Here is a 23,089-nt window from a genome sequence, read left to right as displayed (position 1 = left end):
GGGAGACACAGGAAGAACCGATGCTGTGGATTGAACCCAGGCATGTACAGTTGAAGTCTGAAAATGACTTACACCTTCGCTAAATACATTTAAACTCAGTTTTTCCACAATTCCTGACATTTAATCTTAGTAAAAATTCCCTGTCTTAGGTCAGTTAGGATCACCACTTAATTTTAAGGATGTGAAATGTGAAATAATAGTAGAGAGAATAGCTTTCATCACATTCCCAGTGGGTCAGAAGTTGACATACACTCAATTAGTATTTGGTAGCATTGCCTTTACATAATTTTCTGGAATTTTCCAAGCTATTTAAAGGCACAGTCACCTTAGTGTATGTAAACTTCTGACCCCACTGGAATTGTAATACAGTGAATTACAAGTGTAATAATCTGTCTGTAAACAATTGTTGGGAAAAATGACTTGTGTCATGCACAAAGTAGATGTCCTAACCGACTTGCTAGAACTTTGTGGAGTGGTTGAAAAACAAGTTTTAATGACTCCAACCTAAGTGTATGTAAAGTTCCGACTTCAACTGTATATGTGCTAGCAGTGTGCGTGTTACCACTATACCACAGGGTCTCCACTGGGGACCCTTTTATTCCCTCTTCTTAATCATTTAGTCATTTTCATGTTCATTTCTTTAGACAGGTGTAATGGAATTTTTATGTTTGTGCTTTTCTTAGAACTCATTTCTGTGTTCTATTCATGTGCTGTTCTGTAAACCAATTTCTGTGTTCATGCAAATGGCGGACTGTACAAGTCCTCACTAGCAGTAGCTGCAATTTGGCAGTACGCCCAGAGCTTGTTTTGAGAACAAACAAAAGATATCTCAGTTTCAAGGTCTCTGCTAAGAGAGAAGAAGCCTCGTGAGGTGTTGGTCTGTCACGTGTTATGAACCAGTATTGGTCTGTCACATGAATGAAACAAAACGGTAATGACGATTTAATTGTGCTAAATCATGCAAATATAACTTGTCTTTGCATAGCCGTATATAAGACAACTGCAGGGACTGCCCAGGCAGAGCTCCCGATGGACGTGTGCACTATGGTGCATTGAGTTGGTTGGAACCTCTCCAGCGCTCTGACAAATAAAGGATGATTCGTTTAAGATTGACTATGAGGGTCCCCGTGTAAGAATTTCCACGACACACGGTTGAAGGTAGAAGGGAGACGGGGAGAGAATAGCTGTGGGACTGGGAGTTGATCCCACACCTGAAAGGGTAAACATGCAGTTGTGTATCCACCCCAGTCCTTGCGCAATCCCAGTCTGCGCTAAAAAGTCCATAGGCCATCAGACTGTATAGATGTGCTGCAGATGGTAACTCAACCCGCGACGCCAGCCACAGGACTGTGGGGGACCTGTGTTTCATGCCGTCGTCCTGTCTTTGCGGTCCTTTCATTGCAGTGTACCTGAACTACAGGACGGTGTTTCTCCACCTTGTTCCCGGGGACCCTGCTGTGCAGTCTATGCCGGATTTCATTCCTGCTAAGAATTAATTAGACACTAATTAGTACAGAATCGTCTTGGTATCCAATTACCCGAAAGACACTCCAATCACCTGTCTTGGAAAATAAGCTAAGATATTCTGCCAGTTTTTCAGAATAGTTCATAAATAAACTGGAATACTTCAGATAGTTCAACCTGGGACATTGAATTCAGTCTTTTCTTCCATGTAATGGAAACCCTGCTGTTGATGGTCTTTTTGATATATATGTAAATAAGAAATAGGAGAATGGACAAAGAGAAAAATAAATGATGTAATGATATGAAATTTCACCCCCAAAAACGGTCCACTGCTGTAGTCTGAGTGGGAAATGGTCTGAATTGAAATGTTTTCAAAGAGGGCAGTGAATGGGGTCAGCAATCCCCGAAACTGCCACAGTGTGACTGACAACATTTGACCTAGTTTGGTCCAACAAGACTCCCACTTAACCCTCCCCCCCCCTCCTTCCAGGTGCGTCTCCTCTACTGCTCCCAGGAGGAGGCCGCACTGATCTTCAAGGCTGCCTGGGCCTCGGGTCAGGCCGGACACTCCCACATGTGGTTCGCCGTGGGGCCAGCCCTGTCCGGCCTTGGCCTGGAGGGCCTCCCCAAGGCCCTGTTCGCAGTGCGGCCGCAGGGCTGGAGGGACGAGCCCCGCAGGAGGATCGCCAAAGGGGTGTCTGTGCTGACCCACGGAGCCATGGCTTTGAGGAAGGAGTACGGCTGGGCCCGAGGGCCACACTACTTCGCGGGCAACTGCCAGACAGATGGCAACCAGACACAGAGGGTGCCAGACAGGATCAGGTGAGGAGAGCGGAGGTGCTCCTTCAGAACTCTCAGGGGGGAGAACTGCTCAGCTGTGGCAGAGGAGTGTCACATACTGCTGCTGGCTGCTTTCCCTCTCTATCTCTTTCTCTCTCTCTGCTCTCTCTCTCTCTCTGCTCTCGCTCTCTCTCTGCTCTCTCTCTCTGCTCTCTCTTTCTTTCTCTCTCTCTTTCTCTCTCTCTGCTCTCTCTCTCTGTTCTCTCTGCTCTCTCTCTCTGCTCTCTCTCTCTCTCGGCTCTCTCTCTCTCTCCTCTCTCTCTCCTCTCTCTCTCTCTCTCTCTCTCTCTCTCTCTCTCTCTCTCTCTTTCTCTCAATCTCTCTCGCTCTCTCTCTCGTTCTCTCTCTGCTCTTTCTCCCCCTCTCTCTTTCTGTCTCTGTCTATATCTGCCCCTTTGTTTTTCCTTATCTCTCTCTCTGCCTTTCTCTGTCATCGCTGATTATCTCTCTGTGTCTGTCTCTCCCCCCCATCCCTCTCTCCCCCCCTTGTCTGCCTCTCTCTCCCCATCAACAGCTGAAACACTTCAACCCCTCTCCCTCTCTCTCTCGCCCTCATGTTCCCTCTCTCTCCCTGTCTAGTTCTCAGTTGTGTATGAGAAGTCTCTGTATCTCCCTCCGTCTGTCTTTTGCTGCCTGTCATCCGTGTCTCATAGGTGACTCCTCCAAGTCCCTCTCGTGTCACTCAGTCAGTACATTTGTCTGAAAGATACATGAGCCATGGGTACATGCTGTGTGTCTGTGTCCGTCCGTATGCAGTATCTGTCAGAATAAAGTAATGAGCCATGAATCACAACCAGAACATGAGTCATGTTCCTGTGTTGAACCATGCTAACTTGTGAATCAAGTTAAAGATACATGACTTATGTCCATATGAATCAAGTTAAAAGGTGCAAGACTTGTTGCGTTCATGTAAATTAAGTTAAAGATACAGTTGAAGTCGGAAGTTTACATACACCTTAGCCAAATACATTTCAACTCCGTTTTTCACAATTCCTGACATTTAATCCTAGTAAAAATTCCCTGTCCAGCATGGTCAAATAATAATAATCACAGTAGTTGTCGAGGGTGCAACAAGTCAGCACCTCAGGAGTAAATGTCTTTTCATAGCCGATCATTGAGAGTATCTCTACCGCTCCTGCTGTCTCTAGAGAGTTCAAAACAGCAGGTCTGGGACAGGTAGCACGTCCGGTGAACAGGTCAGGGTTCCATAGCCGCAGGCAGAACAGTTGAAACTGGAGCAGCAGCACGGCCAGGTAGACTGGGGACAGCAAGGAGTCCTCATGCCAGAATTAGAGAGATAATTAGAGAGAGCATACTTAAATTCACACAGGACACCGGATAAGACAGGAGAAATACTCCAGATATAACAGACTGACCCTAGCCCCCCGACACTTAAACTAGTGCAGCATAAATACTGGAGGCTGAGACAGGAGGGGTCAGGAGACTGTGGCCCCATCCGATGATACCCCCAGACAGGGCCAAACAGGCAGGATATAACCCCACCCACTTTGCTGAAGCACAGCCTCCACCCCACTAGAGGGATATCTTCAACCACCAACTTACCATCCTGAGACAAGGCCGAGTATAGCCCACGAAGATCTCCGCCCCGGCACAACCCAAGGGGGGCGCCAACCCAGACAGGAAGACCACATCAGTGACTCAACCCACTCAAGTGATGGACACCTCCTAGGGACGGCATGGAAGACCACCAGTAAGCCAGTGACTCAGCCCCTGTATTAGGGTTAGAGGCAGAGAATCCCAGTGGAGAGAGGGGAACCGGCCAGGCAGAGACAGCAAGGGTAGTTCGTTGCTCCAGAGCCTTTCCGTTCACCTTCACACTCCTGGGCCAGACTACACTCAATCATATGACCTACTGAAGAGATGAGTCTTCAGTAAAGACTTAAAGCTTGAGACCGAGTCTGCGTCTCTCACATAGGTAGGCAGACCATTCCATAAAAAATGGAGCTCTATAGGAGAAAGCCCTTCCTCCAGCTGTTTGCTTTGAAATTCTAGGGACAATTAGGAGGCCTGCATCTTGTGACCATAGCGTACGTGCAGGTATGTACGGCAGGACCAAATCGGAAAGATCGGTAGGAGCAAGCCCATGTAATGCTTTATAGGTTAGCAGTAAAGCCTTGAAATCAGCCCTTGCCTTAACAGGAAGCCAGTGTAGGGAGGCTAGCACTGGAGTAATATGATCAAATTTTTGGGTTATAGTCAGGATTCTAGCAGGCATATTTAGCACTAACTGAAGTTTATTTAGTGCTTTATCCGGGTAGCCGGAAAGTTGAGCATTGCAGTAGTCTAACCTAGAAGTAACAAAAGCATGGATTAATTTTTCTGCATCATTTTTGGACAGGACGTTTCAGATTTTTGCAATGTTACGTAAGATGGAAACAATCTGTCCTTGAAACAGTCTTGATATGTTCGTCAAAAGAGAGATCAGGGTCCAGAGTAACACCGAGGTCCTTCACAGTTTTATTTGAGACGACTATACAACCAGCAAGATTAATTGTCAGATTCAACAGAAGATCTCTTTGTTTCTTGGGACCTAGAACAAGCATCTCTGTTTTGTCAGAGTTTAATAGTAGAAAGTTTGCAGCCATCCACTTCCTTATGTCTGAAACACAGGCTTCTAGCGAGGGCAATTTTGGGGCTTCACCATGTTTCATTGAAATGTACAGCTGTGTGTCATCCGCATCGCAGTGAAAGTTAACATTATGTTTTCGAATGACATCCCCAAGAGGTAAAATATATAGTGAAAACAATAGTGGTCCTAAAACAGAACCTTGAGGAACACCGAAATTTACAGTTGATTTGTCAGAAGACAAACCATTCACAGAGACAAACTGATATCTTTCCGACAGATAAGATCTAAACCAGGCCAGAACTTGTCAGTGTAGACCAATTTGGGTTTCCAATCTCTCCAAAAGAATGTGGTGATCGATGGTATCAAATGCGGCTCTAAGGTCTAGGAGCAGGTGGACAGATGCAGAGCCTCGGTCTGACGCCATTATAAGGTAATTTACCACCTTCACAAGTGCAGTCTCAGTGCTGTGATGGGGTCTAAAACCAGACTGAAGCATTTCGTATACATTGCTTGTCTTCAGGAAGGCAGTGAGTTGCTGCGCAACAGCTTTTTCGACCATTTTTGAGAGGAATGGAAGATTCGATATAGGCCGATAGTTAAAAAAAATATTTTCTGGGTCAAGGTTTGGCTTTTTCAAGAGAGGCTTTATTACTGCCACTTTTAGTGAGTTTGGTACTCATCCAGTGAATAGAGAGCCATTTATTATGTTCAACATAGGAGGGCCAAGCACAGGAAGCAGCTCTTTCAGTAGTTTATTTGGAATAGGGTCCAGTATGCAGCTTGAAGGTTTAGAGGCCATGATTATTGTCATCATTGTGTCCAGAGATATAGTACTAAAACACTTGAGTGTCTCCCTTGATCCTAGGTCCTGGCAGAGTTGTGCAGACTCAGGACAACTGAGCTTTCGAGGAATACGCAGATTTGAAGAGGAGTCCGTAATTTGCTTTCTAATGATCATGATCTTTACCTCAAAGAAGTTAATGTATTTATTACTGCTGAAGTGAAAGCCATCCTCTCTTGGGTAATGCTGCTTTTTAGTTAACTTTCCGACAGTATCAAAAATAAATTTCGGATTGTTCTTATTTTTAGGTTGGATTAGGTTAGGTTGGAAAAATAGGATGATCGAGCAGCAGTGAGGGCTCTTCAATACTGCACGGTACTGTCTTTTCAAGCTAGTCGGAAGACTTCCAGTTTGGTGTGGCGCCATTTCAGTTCCATTTTTTCTGGAAGCTTGCTTCAGAGCTCAGGTATTTTCTGTATACCAGGGAGCTAGATTCTTATGACAAATGTGTTTAGTTTTTAGGGGTGCAACTGCATCTAGGGTATTGCGCAAGGTTAAATTGAGTTCCTCAGTTAGGTGGTTAACTGATTTTTGTCCTCTGACATCCTTGGATAGGCAGAGGGAGTCTGGAAGGGCATCAAGGAATCTTTGGGTTGTCTGAGAATTTATAGCACGACTTTTGATGCTCCTTGGTTGGGGTCTGAGCAGATTATTTGTTGCGATTGCAAACTAAATAAAATGATGGTCCGATAGTCCAGGATTATGAGGAAAAATATTAATATCCACAACATTTATTCCACAGGACAAAACTAGGTCCAGAGTATGACTGTTGCAATGAGTAGGTCCAGAGACATGTTGGACAAAAACCCACTGAGTCGATGATGGCTCCGAGAGCCTTTTGGAGTGGGTCTGTGGACTTTTCCATGTGAATATTAAAGTCACCAAAAATTTGAATATTATCTGCTATGACTACAAGGTCCGATAGGAATTCAGGGAACTCAGTGAGGAATGCTCTATATGGCCCAGGAGGCCTGTAAACAGTAGCTATAAAAAGTGATTGAGTAGGCTGCATAGATTTCATGACTAGAAGCTCAAAAGACGAAAACGTTTTTTTTTTGTAAATTGAAATTTGCTATCGTAAATGTTAGCAACACCTGCACGGGGGATATGGTCACTAGTGTAACCAGGAGGTGAGGCCTCATTTAACACAGTAAATGCATCAGGCTTAAGCCATGTTTCAGTCAGGCCAATCACATCAAGATTATGATCAGTGATTAGTTCATTGACAGTAACTGCCTTGGAAGTGAGGGATCTAACATTAAGTAGCCCTATTTTGAGATGTGAGGTATCACAATATCTTTCAACAATGGCAGGAATGGAGGAGGTCTTTATTCTAGTGAGATTGCTAAGGCGAACACCGCCACGTTTAGTTTTTCCCAACCTAGGTCGAGGCACAGACACGGTCTCAATGGGGATAGCTGAGCTGACTACACTGACTGTGCTAGTGGCAGACTCTACCATGCTGGCTAACAAATCAAACCAAATGTATTTATATAGCCCTTCGTACATCAGCTGATATCTCAAAGTGCTCTACAGAAACCCAGCCTAAAACCCCAAACAGCAAGCAATGCAGGTGAAGAAGCATGGTGGCTAGGAAAAACCTAACAGCCTGCTGTCTGGCCTGCACCCTATTTCATTGTGGAACTAAGGGAGTTAGAGCCCTGTCTATGTTCGTAGATAAGGTGAGAGCACCCTCCAGCTAGGATGGAGTCCATCACTCCTCAACAGGCCAGGCTTGGTCCTGTTTGTGGGTGAATCCCAGAAAGAGGGCCAATTATCTACAAATTCTATCTTTTGGGAGGGGCAGAAAACAGTTTTCAACCAGCGATTGAGTTGTGCGACTCTGCTGTAGAGTTCATCACTCCCCCTAACTGGGAGGCGGCCAGAGACAATTACTTGATGCCGACACATCTTTCTAGCTGATTTACACGCTGAAGCTATGTTGCGTTTGGTGACCTCTGACTGTTTCATCCTAACATCGTTGGTGCCGACGTGGATAACAACATCCCTATACTCTCCACACTCGCCAGTTTTAGCTTTAGCCAGCACCATCTTCAGATTAGCCTTAACGTCAGTAGCCCTGCCCCCTGGTAAACAGTGTATGATCGCTGGATGATTCATTTTAAGTCTAATACTGTGGGTAATGGAGTCGCCAATGACTAGGGTTTTCAATTTGTCAGAGCTAATGGTGGGAGCCTTCGGCGTCTCAGACCCCGTAGCGGGAGGAGTAGAGACCAGAGAAGGCTCGGCCTCTGTGTAACGGTCAACGTTACATGAAGAAGTGGACCAAAGTATAGCGTGGTAAGTGTTCATGATTTATTAATAGAACTGAACACTGAATAACAAAACAACAAAGACAACAAACGAAACCGAAACAGTTCTGTCTGGTGCAGACACACAAAATAGAAAATAACTACCCACAAAACACAGGTGGGAAAAGGCTACCTAAGTATGGTTCTCAATCAGAGACAACGATAGACAGCTGCCTCTGATTGAGAACCACACCCAGCCAAACACACAGAAATCGAAAACATAGAACACAAAACAGAGAATGCCCACCCCAACCCACGCCCTGACCAAACCAAAATAGAGACATAAAATTGATCTCTAAGGTCAGGGCGTGACACTCTGACTCCGACTCGCTGCTTAATGGGGAGAATCGGTTGAACGTTTCTGTCGGCTGGATGGGCGACACCGGTTGAGCATTCCTACAGCATTTCCCTCCAGAAGCCATGAGAAAGTTGTCCGGCTGTGGGGACTGTGCGAGGGGATTTATACTACTATCTGTACTTACTGGTGGCACAGACACTGTTTCATACATTCCTAGACTGAAATTACCCTTGCCTAACGATTGCATCTGAAGCTGGGCTTGCAGCACAGCTATCTTCGCCGTAAGGCGATCGTTCTCCTGTATATTATGAGTACAGCGACTGCAATTAGAAGGCATCATGTTAATGTTACTACTTAGCTTCGGCTGTTGGAGGTCCTGACAAACCATGTCCAGGTAAAATGTCAGGAGTGAAAAAGTTGAATGAAAAAAAGTTGAGTGAGGGAAAAACTAAAAATATAAACGGTAATTAAAAAGTTTTAAAAAGTAGCAAGTAAGGTTGCAAAGTAAGGTTGGCAACAACACGCACAGCAGCACGTAAACAAGTCTGTGAGTCTTACAATCGCAACATTTATACTCACGTCAATTGTTATCGTTAGATTTTCACAACTCAGTCTCCTTGTTTACTTCTCCACTTGTTTCAAATTCGCTCCGCTCAGCCGCCGAGCGGACAAATTCAACTAATCAGCGTAGACTGAACCATCGGAAGCTTTCCACAATAAGCTTCCCACAAGCTTCCCACAATAAGTTGCATGAATTTTGGCCCATTCCTCCTGACAGAGCTTGTGAAACAGAGTCAGGATTGTTGGCCTCCTTAATCGCACAAGCTTTTTCAGTTCTGCCCACATATTTTCTATGGGATTGAGGTCAAGGCTTTGTGATGGCCACTCCAATACCTTGACTTTGTTGTCCTTAAGCCATTTTGCCACAACTTTGGAAGTATGCTTGGGTTCATTGTCCACTTGGAAGACCCATTTGCGACCAAGCTTTAACTTCCTGACTGATGTCTTGAGATGTTGCTTCAATATATCCATATAATTTTCTTTCCTCATGATACCATCTATTTTGTGAAGTGCACCAGTCCCTCCTGCAGCAAAGCCCCCCCACAACTTGATGCTGCCACCCCCATGCTTCACGGTTGGGATGGTGTTCTTCGGCTTGCAAGCCTCCCAGTTTTTCCTCCAAACATAAAGATGGTCATTATGGCCAAACAGTTCTATTTTTGTTTCATCAGACCAGAGGACATTTCTCCAAAAAGTACGGTCTTGTGCAGTTTCAAACCGTAGTCTTTCTTTTTTGATGGCGGTTTTGGAGCAGTGGCGTCTTCATTGTTGATCTGCTTTTCAATTTATGTCAATATAGGACTCGTTTTACTGTGGATATAGATACCTTTGTACCTGTTTCCTCCAGCATCTTCACAAGGTCCTTTGCTGTTGTTCTGGGATTGATTTGCACTTTTCCCACCAAAGTACGTTAATTTCTAGGAGACAGGAGGCGTCTCCTTCCTGAGCGGTATGACGGCTGCGTGGTCCCATGGTGTTTATACCTTATACTTTCCCAGTGGGTCAGATAGTATTTGGTAGCATTGCCTTTATATTGTTTAACTTGGGTCAAACATTTTGGATAGCCTTCCACAAGCTTCCCACAATTAGTTGGGTGAATTTTGGCCCATTCCTCCTGACAGAGCTGGTGTAACTGAGTCAGGGTCCCATGGCTGCGTGGTCCCATGGTGTTTATACTTGCATACTATTGTTTGTACAGATGAACGTGGTACCTTCAGGCGTTTGGAAATTGCTCCCAAGGATGAACCAGACTTGTGGAGGTCTACAATTCTTTTTCTGAGGTCTTGGCTGATTTATTTTGATTTCCCCATGATCTCAAGCAAAGAGACACAGAGTTTGATGGTAGGCACTGACATACATCTACAGGTACACCTCCAATTGACTCAAATGATGTCAATTAGCCTATCAGAAGCTTCTAAAGCCATGACATCATTTTCTGGAATTTTCCAAGCTGTTTAAATGCACAGTCAATTTAGTGTATGTAAACTTCTAACCCACTGGAATTGTAATACAGTGAATTAGAATTAAAATAATCTGTCTGTAAACAATTGTTGGAAAAATGACTTGTGTCATACACAAAGTTGATGTCCTAACCTAAGTGTATGTCAACTTCCGACTTCAACTGTACATAGCTTGTTGAGTCCATGTGAATCAAGTTAAAGGTACTGTGCATGCCATGTTGAGTCCATGTAAATCAAGTTAAAATACATGACTTGTCTTTGCTAATCAAGCTAGTTTACTGACTAGCATTGGGGGATTAAATGAACTGCTGAGGATGTATTCCATTATAGCCACAAAGACATGGTCATACTTGATCTGGATAGTCCGGGTGTTCAATCTGTAGATGCTGTGCAGATGGTCGTACTCTCTGTTGGTAAGCAAACTGCTTGCTAAGCTTGTTACGTAACTGCTTGTTATGGTTAGGTTTAGAGTAAGGGTTAGGGCAAGGGTTAAGTTTAGGGTTAGGGTAAGGGTAAGGGTTAGGGCAAAGGTTAGTAGATCATTAGTTGAAATGTTACTGATAGGCTGTAGATACAGTGCTTTCTGAAAGTATTCATACCCCTTTACTTATTCCACATTTTATGTGTGTTACAGCCTGAATGGATTTAAAAAAATAAAAATTTCACACATCTACACACAAAAACTGAAAACATGTTTTTAGAAATGTGTAGAAATGTATTGAAAATGAAAAACAGAAATATCTAATTTACATAAATATTCACATGCCTGAGTCAATACATGTAAGAGTCCCCTTTGGCAGCGATTACAGCTGTATGTCTTTCTGAGCAATTCGCTAAGAGCTTTGCACACCTGGATTGTGCAACATTTACCCGTTATTCTGTTAAGAATTCTTCAAGCTCTGTCAAATTGATTGTTGCTAGACAACCATTTTCAGGTCTTGCCATAGATTTTCAAGCAGATTTAAGTAAAAACTGTTGCTCAGCCACTCAAGAACATTCACTGTCTTCTTGATAAGAAACTGTGAAGATTTGGCCTTGTGTTTTAGGTTATAGTCCTACTGAAAGGTGAATTAATTTCCCAGTGTCTGGTGGAAAGCAGACTGAACCAGGTTTTCCTCTAGGATTTAGCCTTTGCCTCAATTGATGCCTCAGTTGATTTTTTATCCTGAAAACTCCCCAGTCCTTAACGATTACAAGATTACACATAACATAAAGCAGCCACCATTAAGCTTGAAAATATGGAGAGTTGTACTCAGTAATGTGTTGAATTCAGGACAAAAGGTTCATTGCTTTGCCACATTTTTTGCAGTATTACTTTATTGCCTTGTTGCAAACAGGAGGCATGTTTTGAAAGAAAAAAAAATCTGTACAGGCTTATATCTTTTCACTCAGTCAATTAGTGTAGTTTTGTTGAGTTTCTATAATGTTGTTGATTCATCCTCAGTTTTCTCCTATAACAACCATTAAACTCTGTAACTAAACTATGTAACTGTTTTAAAGTCACCTTCGGCTTCATGGTGAAATCCCTGAGCAGTTTCCTTCCTCTCTGGCAACTGGGTTAGGAAGGACACCTGTGTATTTGTAGTGACTGGGTTTATTGATACACCATCCAAAGTGTAATTAATAACTTCACCATGCTTACAGGAATATTAAAAAGTATGCTTTTCTTATTTTTACCCTACAAATAGGTGCCCTTCTTTACTGCCATTGGAAAACATCCCTGGTCTTTGTTGTTGAATCTGTGTTTGAAGTTCACTGGTCGACTGAGGGACCTTACAGATAATAGTATATGTGTGGGGTACAGAGATGAGGTAGTCATTCTTTAAATCATGTTAAACACTATTATTGCACACAGAGTGAGTCCTGCAACTTATTATGTGACTTGTTAAGCATATTTTTACTCCTGAACTTATTTTGACATGCCATAAAAGTACGTATTGACATTAGATATTTATCGACACGACATTTCAGCTTTTCATTTAAAAAAAAAATAAATTATAATCATTTTATTTATTTTTAATTTTACCCCTTTTTCATAGTATCCAATTGTTGTAGTAGCTACTATCTTGTCTCATCGCTACAACTCCCGTACGGGCTCGGGAGAGACGAAGGTTGAAAGTCATGCATCCTCCGATACACAACCCAACCAAGCCGCACTGCTTCTTAACACAGTGCGCATCGAACCCGGACAGCCGCACCAATGCGCCGGAGGAAACACCGTGCACCTGGCCACCTTGGCTAGCGCACACTGCGCCCAGCCCGCCACAGGAGTCGCTGGTGCGCGATGAGACAAGGACACCCCTACCAACCAAGCCCTCCCTAACCCGGGCGACGCAAGGCCACGGACCTGTGCGTCGCCCCACGGACCTCCCGGTCGCGGCCGGTTACGACAAAGCCTGGGCGCGAACCCAGGGACTCTGATGGCACAGCTGGCGCTGCAGTACAGCGCCCTTAACCACTGCGCCACCCGGGAGGCCCCAGCTTTTCATTTTTTATACATTTTTACAAATTTCAAAAAACATAATTCCACTTTGACATTTTTACAAGAAATCTCAATGTAATCAATTTCAAGGGGTGTCAATACTTTCTGAAGGCAATAACTTGTTACCAAAGGCCTAAATGGTACCAATTTATGTATTAATTACCACCTACTTCATTCATTGTTAATGTGTCAGCTATAATGGGTCTCTTTAATGCATTTTTTGACCAGTCAAGGTAAAACTACAGTCATCTACCTCTCACCGCTCTCCCTTCTTTTTCTCACAATTCTTTCTATCTTTCATCTGCATCCCCTTCCGTACCTCTCTGCTCCTCTGTCATCCCTGCACCCCTCTCTCCTCCCTGTTTCTCTCCCACTGCTATGCTCTTTATGCTTTGTTTTTATTACACCATTCAATCTCATCCTCAATCTAATTTCCTTCTCTCTCTCCCTCCTTCCCTCCTTCCCTCCCACGCTCTCCCATCTATTGTAATTTCACAACCCTCTCTCTCTCTCTCTCTCTTCTCTTCCTCCCTGGTTCACTCTTTTTCTCATCACTCCGTTTCTTCCCTTTACCTTCTCCCCCCCCCCATCTCTCTCCTCCCCTTCCCTTCTCTAAAAGGGATCTGATGCTTCATCGTTTTACATGTAAATAGGATAATTGATTGTGTTGGCTTAGATATGTGGAAGTAGAGTAGTGGCCTGAGGGCACACACACTTAATGTGTTGTGAAAAGTGTTATATACAATTTTAAATTGTACACAACTGCCTTAATGTTGCTGGAACCCAGGAAGAGTAGCTGCTGCCTTGGCAGCAGCTAATGGGGATCCTTAATGAATTCAAATACAAATGCAGGGTAGAAATATTGGAGGCAGTCACACACAGCCACGAACCCAACCAGGCACCAAAGCTCCTCTGGCCTCTCTCTGTATCTCCCGAGCCATCAGTATCATGGCAGGAGCACTGTCAACAGCATAGGGACACACCAAACAGTTCCCATACCCCCCCTTCCCACCACATGAACTGTCCCGTTTCCTAATGGAGGAGCTGGCACCAGTGAGGCATGGGAGAATCTAATAGAAGGGGGAGGGGGCATGCAAATGCAGCTCTAAAGAGAGTACATTAATGTGAATGTTGTATGATGTTTAAATAGCTAGTAACCCCCCTCCTCAAACCCTTCACCCCTACTCCCCATATCCATCTCTCTCTCTCTCTCCCTCTCTCTCTCTCTATCCCTCCCTCCATATTTATCTGTCTGAATGCATTAGCCATTATGAGTTGTCTTTGTTACGGTACGAGAGACAAATCTATATTCAAATATTCCGTAGCTTGTTCACCTCACAATGTTCGGCATCTGTGGAAACAAATGTAATGTCAATGACTGTGGGTCGCCATGACAACATGGCACTCACCAAGAGAGATCAGTGGCATTGCAGAGTTCAAGTGAATGCTAACATTAACACATTGTCTTTTTTCATCTTATAAGAAAAGCAACCACTGAATAGTTTTGTATTTTTTCAGCAGAATTTCTTCTCTGTTTTTCAAAACCATGAAATAATCATTTGAATGTAGAATAGAGACCAAGGGTGTTTTCTGCTTTCATTTTTTTCTGCTTTCTATTGGATTTCTATTTGCCGTCAGTATTCTCTTTATTGGCTTGGTTTGACAAATCATGTGTGAAAAGTAATAATGCCCTTTGTGACTCCTTCATACAGCCTTTATAAACATATACAGCCTTCTAGCTCATTTGCATTGCACTCCATTACGTTGCATTCCATTATTGCCCCTCATATACTATATACAGTAGCAACAGGATGGATAGGAAGATCAGCACAGCCCCTAGAAGTAGGGCTCCAGCCTGCCTTATCATGTGCCAGAATGTGAATCATTTCTCCTGCTATATGGATCTAGAAATACCCATAAATTATAGGTCATAATTCAGCTCAATACTCTTGTGAAGTTGGAGAGAGGGCAGTGGGTGAGACGCAGACAAACATCTCATGTTGTGTGGCAGGCTTTCTATGTGACAGCCTCGTGTAAAGAATGGCTGGATGAAAGGAAATGAGGGCATCTTCAATCAGCGATTGCTGCATCATGAAAACAAGAAAGCGCTGACGAGAAAAATTCCAAATGCCTTTTGAAGGAAGGGAGAGAAAAAGCGACCTGGCATTGGTTTTTCAACATTCTATCTGACTGGCGTCCTCTGTGAATGGTGCTTTTAGGTGCAGTGTTGTCATGGCGACACGGAAGCATCTCAGACTCGGTAACCGACAGACTGCCCCTAACAGCAACATGAAAAACATGAAAGCCAACAGCTAGTGTAGTTTTGCTCTATAGCTTTTACTCCTGATTATCAGGGCAGGGCCAGGAATCCATTAGCACTCTCGATATCAACGAGATACAGATGCGCTGAAGATGATGGAAAATAGCCTGCCTGCCCTACATTGCTGCATACTGCAGTCTTTGCAAGTCTCAACCACTCACAATTTCACATTATTCACGTGATAAGCAGAAACTACTTGCCGTTTGCAGAACTTTGGCTACTCCAATGGCAAGCTCCCGTGTTTTGTTCATCAAGTCATTGATTTATTTACATTTTCCTCTCACGTAGCTACCTGTAACTGAACAATGGCTGGAACATAATAACAAGCAGCTTGGGACATAGAGAGATCTCTCGTGTAGTGCCTAACTGCCCAGCTACAGCCTGCTGTCTCTCACCCTGCCACTCTGCTACTCTAGTCTTTCAACTACAAAGCTTGCAGCTGAAGACACATGAAAGATATCTAGTATTAAGTGTCCCCTGCTTCTCTCATTCTCTCTCTCTCTCTCTCTCTCTCTCTCTCTCTCTCTCTCTCTCTCTCGCTGCCACTCTCGCTGCCACTCTCGCTGCCACTCTCATCGCCTTCCCTGTCACTTCCAGCTAAAACTCGAATCTTGCTGAAAGTCTAGCATGCCCCTCCGTTTCTCTGTTTTTCCGTCTCCTGTTTCTCAGTTTCTCTGTCTGTTTGTGCTGAAAGTTGTTTAGTGTGCCTCTCTATTTCTCTCTCTCTCCCTGTTTCTATTTCTTTCTCTTTCTGTCTGCCATTCCCACACTCCATTTCCTGTCTTCCAGGTTTTTCAGTAACATTACGCTGAGTGGCCGGGACTACTCGTTCAACAGTGATGGCTACCTGTCTAATCCAGTGCTGGATGTGATTTCCTACTCCGAGGGGAAAAGCTGGGAGGAGGTCAGTGAGTTAGCATGCTAACCGCTAATTATCTGACACGCTCGCTAACCACCATTTCACACCCATCAAGTCTGGCTAACTTATCCTCATACACACGTACACACAGTCTCTCCCCTCAACTTGCTAACCACCCTTACCGCACTATCACAGTCCATCGGATGTGTCTACTTACCCCTTATTTAATGTGTTGTCAACCTTGTTAGCTGTCGTTAACTGGCTAACTCGACGTCTAATGTTTGTTCCCCCGAGAGAGAGAAAGCCCATGCACTTGCCTCAGCTCTCCATTCACTCCATTCCTGCTGTTTTCAACTAACCTTTCAGCACTCTGTACGTTCACCCACATTGTTGCCTCAAGGCCTGGTGATTCCATGATATCCATTCACAACAGGAGGAATTTGTTCAGCATGAACCGTGATATGCCTCCGTACTGTCAAGGTGGGTTAATCTGACCCAGTTGCAGCTGTGTGATAACATGGATTCTGTAGTAGTGCTCCTTCAGTTAATTTCCTATCTCCTCTGAGTGCTCTGGGCTCTGATCAGTAAGGGTGAGTGAACAAGCCGTGGACGATTGAGCTCTGGGACCAGTTTTTGACCCGAGACCACATTATGTAATGGGAAAAGTCTGACCGCTTCAAATCAAATCAAATCAAATTGTATTGGTCGGATACACGTTTACACATGACCACAAATGATATACTGTCCGTCTGTAGTCTCCATAGATCCGTAAATACTGTAACTTACTGTTCCCTATAGTATAAAATAACCCTGATTCCAAATATTAGGATAATAAAATAAACGTGTAGGCCATTCCATGGTCGACAGGTATACGTCTAATACATTGTAGTGATATTAGAACCTCACGAGTTCAAGTAACCCTGAAGAAGAACTGGGGAAATGGTTCTCTCAAAGCACTCACTTGAATGAATTAGTGAATCACTTCAACACAGGTTGCGTTCACTCCTGGTTTTTATTTCCCCCCAGTATGCAGTCTCCAATGTAAACTTGACCGCCGACACACACGAAACACTCTCAAGTGTTTAGCACATGCGACACGTACCGCAAACCCAGGCAGTGAGTAAAAGAGAAATGTGCGTCGCACAAAAGGTTTCCTTTTTCCTCCTCACGATCCACATACAGTTGAAGTCGAAAGTTTACATACACTTAGGTCGAGGTCATTAAAAGTCGTTTTTCAACCACTCCTCAAATTTCTTGTTAACAAACTATAGTTTTGGCAAGTCAGTTAGGACATCTACTTTGTGCATGACACAAGTCATTTTTTCCAACAATTGTTTACAGACAGATTAGTTCACTTATAATTTACTGTATCACAATTCCAGTGGGTCAGAAGTCTACATACACTAAGTTGATTGTGCCTTTAAACAACTTGGAAAATTCCAGAAAATGATGTCATGGCTTTAGAAGCTTCTGATAGGATAATTGACATCATTTGAGTCAATTGGAGGTGTACCTGTGGATGTAGTTCAAGGCCTACCTTCAAACTCAGTGCCTCTTTGCTTGACATCATGGGAAAATGAAAATAAATCAGCCAAGACCTCAGAAAAAAATTGTAGACCTCCACAAGTCTATTTCATCCTTGGGAGCAATTTCCAAACGCCTGAAGGTACTAGGTTCATCTGTACAAACAATAGTACGCAAGTATAAACACCATGGGACCACACAGCTGTCATACCGCTCAGGAAGGAGACGCATTCTGTCTCCTAGAGATGAACGTACTTTGGTGCAAAAAGTGCAAATCAATCCCAGAACAGCAGCAAAGGACCCTGTGAAGATAATGGAGGAAACAGGTACAAAAGGTTCTATATCCACAGTTAAACGAGTCCTATATCGACATAATCTGAAAGGCCGCTCAGCAAGGAAGATGCCACTGCTCCAAAACCGCCATAAAAAAGCCAGACTACCGTTTGCAACTGCACATGGGGACAAAGATTGTAATTTTTGGAAAAATGTCCTCTGGTCGGATGAAACAGTAATAGAACTGTTTGGCCATAATGTCCATCGTTATGTTTGGAGGAAAAAGGGGAGGCCTGCAAGCCGAAGAACACCACCCCAACCGTGAAGCACGGGGGTGGCAGCATCATGTTGTGAGGGTGCTTTGCTGCAGGAGGGACTGGTGCACTTCACAAAATAGATGGCATCATGAGGAAAGAAAATGATGTGGATATATTGACGCAACATCTCAAGATATCAGTCAGGAAGTTAAAGCTTGGTCGCAAATGGGTCTTCCAAATGGACAATGACCCCAAGCATACTTCCAAATTTGTGGCAAAATAGTTTAAGGACAACAAAGTCAAGGTATTGGAGTGGCCATCACAAAGCCCTGACCTCAATCCTGTAAAACATTTGTGGGCAGAACAGAAAAAGCGTGAGGGAGCAAGGAGGCCTACAATCCTGACTCAGTTACACCAGCTCTGGAGGAATTGGCCAAAATTCACCCAAATTATTGTGAGAAGCTTGTGGAAGGCTACCCGAAACGTTTGACCCAAGTTAAACAATTTAAAGGCAATTCTACCAAATACTAATTGAGTGTATGAAAACTTCTGATTCACTGGGAATGTGATGAAAGAAATTAAAGCTGAAATAAATCATTCTCTCTACTATTATTCTGACATTTCACATTCTTAAAATAAAGTGGTGATCCTAACTGACCTAAGACAGGGACTTTTTACTAAGATTAAATGTCAGGAATAGTGCAAAAACTGTACTACTACAAGTGTACTTCCTAAATGGCTCTAAATGATCTCCTGCAGGTTGGCACGTGGCAGAACGGTGTTCTGGATCTCATTATCCAGCCCTTTTCACGCTACGGCTCCTTTCTCAAGCCGCTGGACGACACCCAGCACCTCAAGGTGGTCACCCTGGAGGAGAGGCCCTTTGTCATTGTGGAGCCAGCCGACCCAGGCACCAACTCCTGCATCCGGGACTCAGTACCCTGCAGACTACCGCTCAACACCACCAAGTAAGGCCTGCTACTGGGGCGGATGTTTTACCATGACCTACCCTGGTCTAACCATGGATATATTTAACCATGACTGACCATGGTCTAACCATGTAGATATTTAACCATGACTGACCATGGTCTAACCATGGATATATTTAACCATGACTGACCATGGTCTAACCATGGACATATTTAACCATGACTGACCATGGTCTAACCATGGACATATTTAACCATGACTGACCATGGTCTAACCATGGACATATTTAACCATGACTGACCATGGTCTAACCATGGATATATTTAACCATGACTGACCATGGTCTAACCATGGACATATTTAACCATGACTGACCATGGTCTAACCATGTAGATGTTTTAACCATGACCAACATGTAACCAACATAGTTTAAATGTTGTAACTATCATAAGCTTAAAGGGTAATACAAAAATGATAATTGTGGTTGGTTATGTTGCTCCATGTTATTGATATAGTTTATTGAGAGTGTGTTTCAAATACAATGTTTTACTCCACTCTACCTATGATGTCACCTGGTTACATTCCCTCCCCTCAAGCCATTCACGGAAAAGAATTGCAGGGAATTTGTAAAGATTTAGCAACTGAATTGCAGTAAATAAGTAATAAACCCTTTAGACTTTGAAAATGTCTTTATAATTGTCAAAGTAAATCTATGCCGTGCGCCACAATGGTGCCCAGTGACCCTATGACATCATCAGCTTCTTTGCTCTACTCTTGATTTTGGCTAACAGCTCCGCGCTACACACAAGGTAGAAATATACTTTTAAATATTTTTTTTTTTTTAAACGTACATTTTTGGGATGCAGCGTAGTCTAACCACACGTAGTCTAACCACATGCTTTGCCAGTTTTCTTTCATTGACATGCTGTTGTTTATTCTCTCTTGTACTCGTTTATAAACTCTCACTCGGTGTTTCACAGTCTGTCCTGGTCTCTGGAGGTCTGTTTAGTGAGTTATGTGTTCCCAGCCTGTCTCTGATAAGACGTCTGCTAACAAAGCCCGCGGAAAGTTCCATCAATTGTATTGGCTCAGAGAGATTGCCCCAGTTAATCAGCCTGCTTTTAACATTCCATTGGAATCGCAACACCTGCGCTGACTGGTTGGTTATCATAGTGGGCATACAGGGAGGGACCACACATTGATATTTGCCCAGTTAAACTTAACTTTTAATATGTCAATAGGCTTTTTCTGTCGACATTCCTATTGTAAAGCTACATGCTTAGAAAGAGTCCACGTATGTCCTGTTAAATCTCCTCGTCCCCTGCTGAGGATAACCCACCCTGAAAAATGACAATTCATCCAGTTTTTATGCAGTCCTCCTCTCCTGTCTGTCCTGATATGCCTCCCTTCTCTAAAACTGAGCAGTCCAACTACAGGCAGTATTGATCCAGAAACTACAGCTCTCGCTAATAATTCATACGTTCACTCCTTGCCCTTCTGTGTCTCCCTTCTGTTTCTCTCTTTCCTCTGCCTCCTGTCTCTAACATCTCCCTCCCTGTCTTTCTCTCCTTCCCTCCCTCGCTCTATCTGTAACCACAGTGTGCCGGTGGATGAGAAATCATCGAAGCACTGCTGCAAAGGCTTCTGCATTGACGTCCTCAAGCGATTGGCCAAAATAGTGGGCTTCTCCTATGACCTCTACCTGGTGACCAATGGCAGACACGGGAAGAGGGGGAGTGATGGGCAGTGGAATGGCATGGTCGGGGAGGTCAGGGGTCATGTATTTCTTCTTCTCTCTTTCTTCTCGCTTTCAAAAAAACGTGTTCAAGGGGTGCCATGCAATTCCTCCTCAAAATCCCCTGAAAGTAAACGGGAGACAGAATGAGACCAAGAACTGTCAAATAGATTAGTATTCCCATGGTGAAGTAACTCGGGAGTGTTTGGCTTGGAGTCTTGGGCAAATGCCTCGCTATTTCCAGGGAAGACAATCCCCCTCTGGGTGCCGGGATTAATACGGGTGGCTAACAGAGAAGAGATGGGGATGTGTCAACCCACATTCACAGTGACAGCACAGCTAAGGGTGTGTTGCTGTGTTTATACAGCCACCGGGTGGCTAGGCTCCTGCTACTACCAGGTGCAGGTGTCCCTTTTCCTCCTTAGTTGCACAACTCACTCTCGGATCTCATTAACGTAACCATTTTACTACTGAGACAGCTGGAAGTGAGTGCCTGTGAACGTGAATGGGCCCATTTTTTTCTGTTCCTAACTGCAGTTCCCCTCCCGCCCACCAGGTGGTTTATAAACGGGCCGACATGGCCATTGGCTCCCTGACAGTCAACAAGGAGAGGTCAGAGGCTGTGGAGTTCTCCGTGCCCTTCGTGGAGACGGGCATCAGCGTCATGGTCTCCCGTAGCAACGGCACCGTCTCGCCGTCGGCCTTCCTTGGTGAGCAGGGCTGACTAAGAGCTTATGAAGGCCTATGAAGGGCATATGAAGGGCCTATGATGGGCTATGAAGAGTCTATTGTAACACACAATACCTGACATACCCCAACCAATGTTACCCCCCATTAACAAGGAAAACCTTGATTTCTCCCTCTTGGTTTAGTATCGAAGTTGCCAAGCATGGTTTTCACAAGCATCTGAAACAAAGGCCATAAAAACGTTGATATTTGTATTTTTCACTGTAGCCTTTGATAAAATTCACTATTCCAATGGGCTATGCCTCCCCCTCCCTCCCCCTCCCTCCCTCCCTCCCTCGATAATGAAGGGTCAAGATATTTCAGAGTAAAATGTCTCTAAGATAACACCTCTACATTTCAAATCGCGTCAGCCTAATTCCAGACTTTTCCCAAGCATGTAGAGACAGAGACTCAGGCTGCAGACAAGGCCGGCATTTTAATCCTACAGCCATCGATTGAGACGTGATGGTGCGTCTATATCTGCAGCCAGATCTTAGATAATACAGTGTGTAATGGCAGCTCATCAGATATGACTCAGTATTACACAGTAATCTGGCCATAGGAGGCGGCTGTGCTGTAAGTGAAACAAGCTCGCTCAGCCAGCGACTCAAGTAGCACAGACTGGATGTGGTCTTAGTTTCAGACACTCAATCAGCACATAATGTATGTGTTTTTTTCCCCCTCTGAATGATCCATTTCAAACATGGATGTTTATCTATCTGTCAAGTAAGATTTAGTAGACAATCTGGACCTGTACTGTGTGCAACCTGGAGTTTTTTTCCCCCAAGTCCATTTCGTCTGATTCAAGGGTCACTGATTTGATTGTAACCTAAGGGTCCTTGGCTTGGTCTCAGTATGTCTTAGCTGGCATGAGCCCAGAGTAATCTCTTGCCAAGAAAATCTTGGATCTTCAAGCCTGACCCTTTCTGTAAGGTCGTTTTCTTGAGACCGTCGACCATTTTGAGCTTGTAAGTTACTCCTATATGACTCGGGTCAGACAGAATCTGAACCTCCAAAAATGAGACGGTTCCTTATTCCACTTGTGTAATAACAAAAAAAAACATTTCATGAAACACAATAATACATGTAATTACAGTGTTACAGTCAAATGCTTACTTACAAGCCCCTAACCAACAATGCAGTTTAAAAAATATGAATAAGAAATAAAAGGAACAAGAGTAAAATAACAATAGCGAGACTATAGACAAGGGGTACCGATACAGAGTCAATGTGCGGGGGGCACCGGTTAGTTGAAGTAATTGAGGTAATATTTACATGTACTGTTGGTAGAGTTATTAAAATGACTATGATTAGATAATAAACAGCGAGTAGCAGCAGCGTAAAAGAGGGGGTGGGCAAATAGTCTGGGTAGCCATTTGATTAGATGTTCAGGAGTCTTATGGCTTGTGGGTAGAAGCTGTTTTAGAAGCCTCTTGGGCCTAGACTTGGCGCTCCGGTACTGCTTGCCGTGTGGTAGCAGAGACAACAGTCTATGACTAGGGTGGCTGGAGTTTTGAATCATTTTTAGGGCAATTTGCGATGCAACCATAGCTTCATTCTAAGTAGCAAGCTAGTGAGAACCTTGGGACAGAACCCTTGTCTTTGTGATGTGATGTT

General features: G+C 43.9%; 1 protein-coding gene across 1 annotated transcript in view; it reads left to right on the top strand.

Annotated features, from left to right (window-relative positions):
- The window catches only part of LOC115131656 (glutamate receptor ionotropic, NMDA 2D-like), a 38,627-nt gene that overhangs the window by 2,065 nt on the left and 13,473 nt on the right, over nt 1-23,089 (top strand). The window contains exons 3-7 of the mRNA XM_065021064.1: nt 1,955-2,286; nt 15,958-16,072; nt 18,841-19,049; nt 20,611-20,779; nt 21,303-21,456. Of these exons, the coding sequence (XP_064877136.1) occupies nt 1,955-2,286; nt 15,958-16,072; nt 18,841-19,049; nt 20,611-20,779; nt 21,303-21,456 (979 nt within the window). The remainder of the gene's footprint in view (nt 1-1,954; nt 2,287-15,957; nt 16,073-18,840; nt 19,050-20,610; nt 20,780-21,302; nt 21,457-23,089) is intronic.

This window comes from Oncorhynchus nerka, linkage group LG7 (assembly GCF_034236695.1).
Source record: "Oncorhynchus nerka isolate Pitt River linkage group LG7, Oner_Uvic_2.0, whole genome shotgun sequence".
In the NCBI taxonomy this organism is placed as follows: domain Eukaryota; kingdom Metazoa; phylum Chordata; class Actinopteri; order Salmoniformes; family Salmonidae; genus Oncorhynchus; species Oncorhynchus nerka.
The sequence above is the reverse complement of the archived record's forward strand: the minus strand, read 5'-3'. Positions and strand labels throughout refer to the sequence as shown.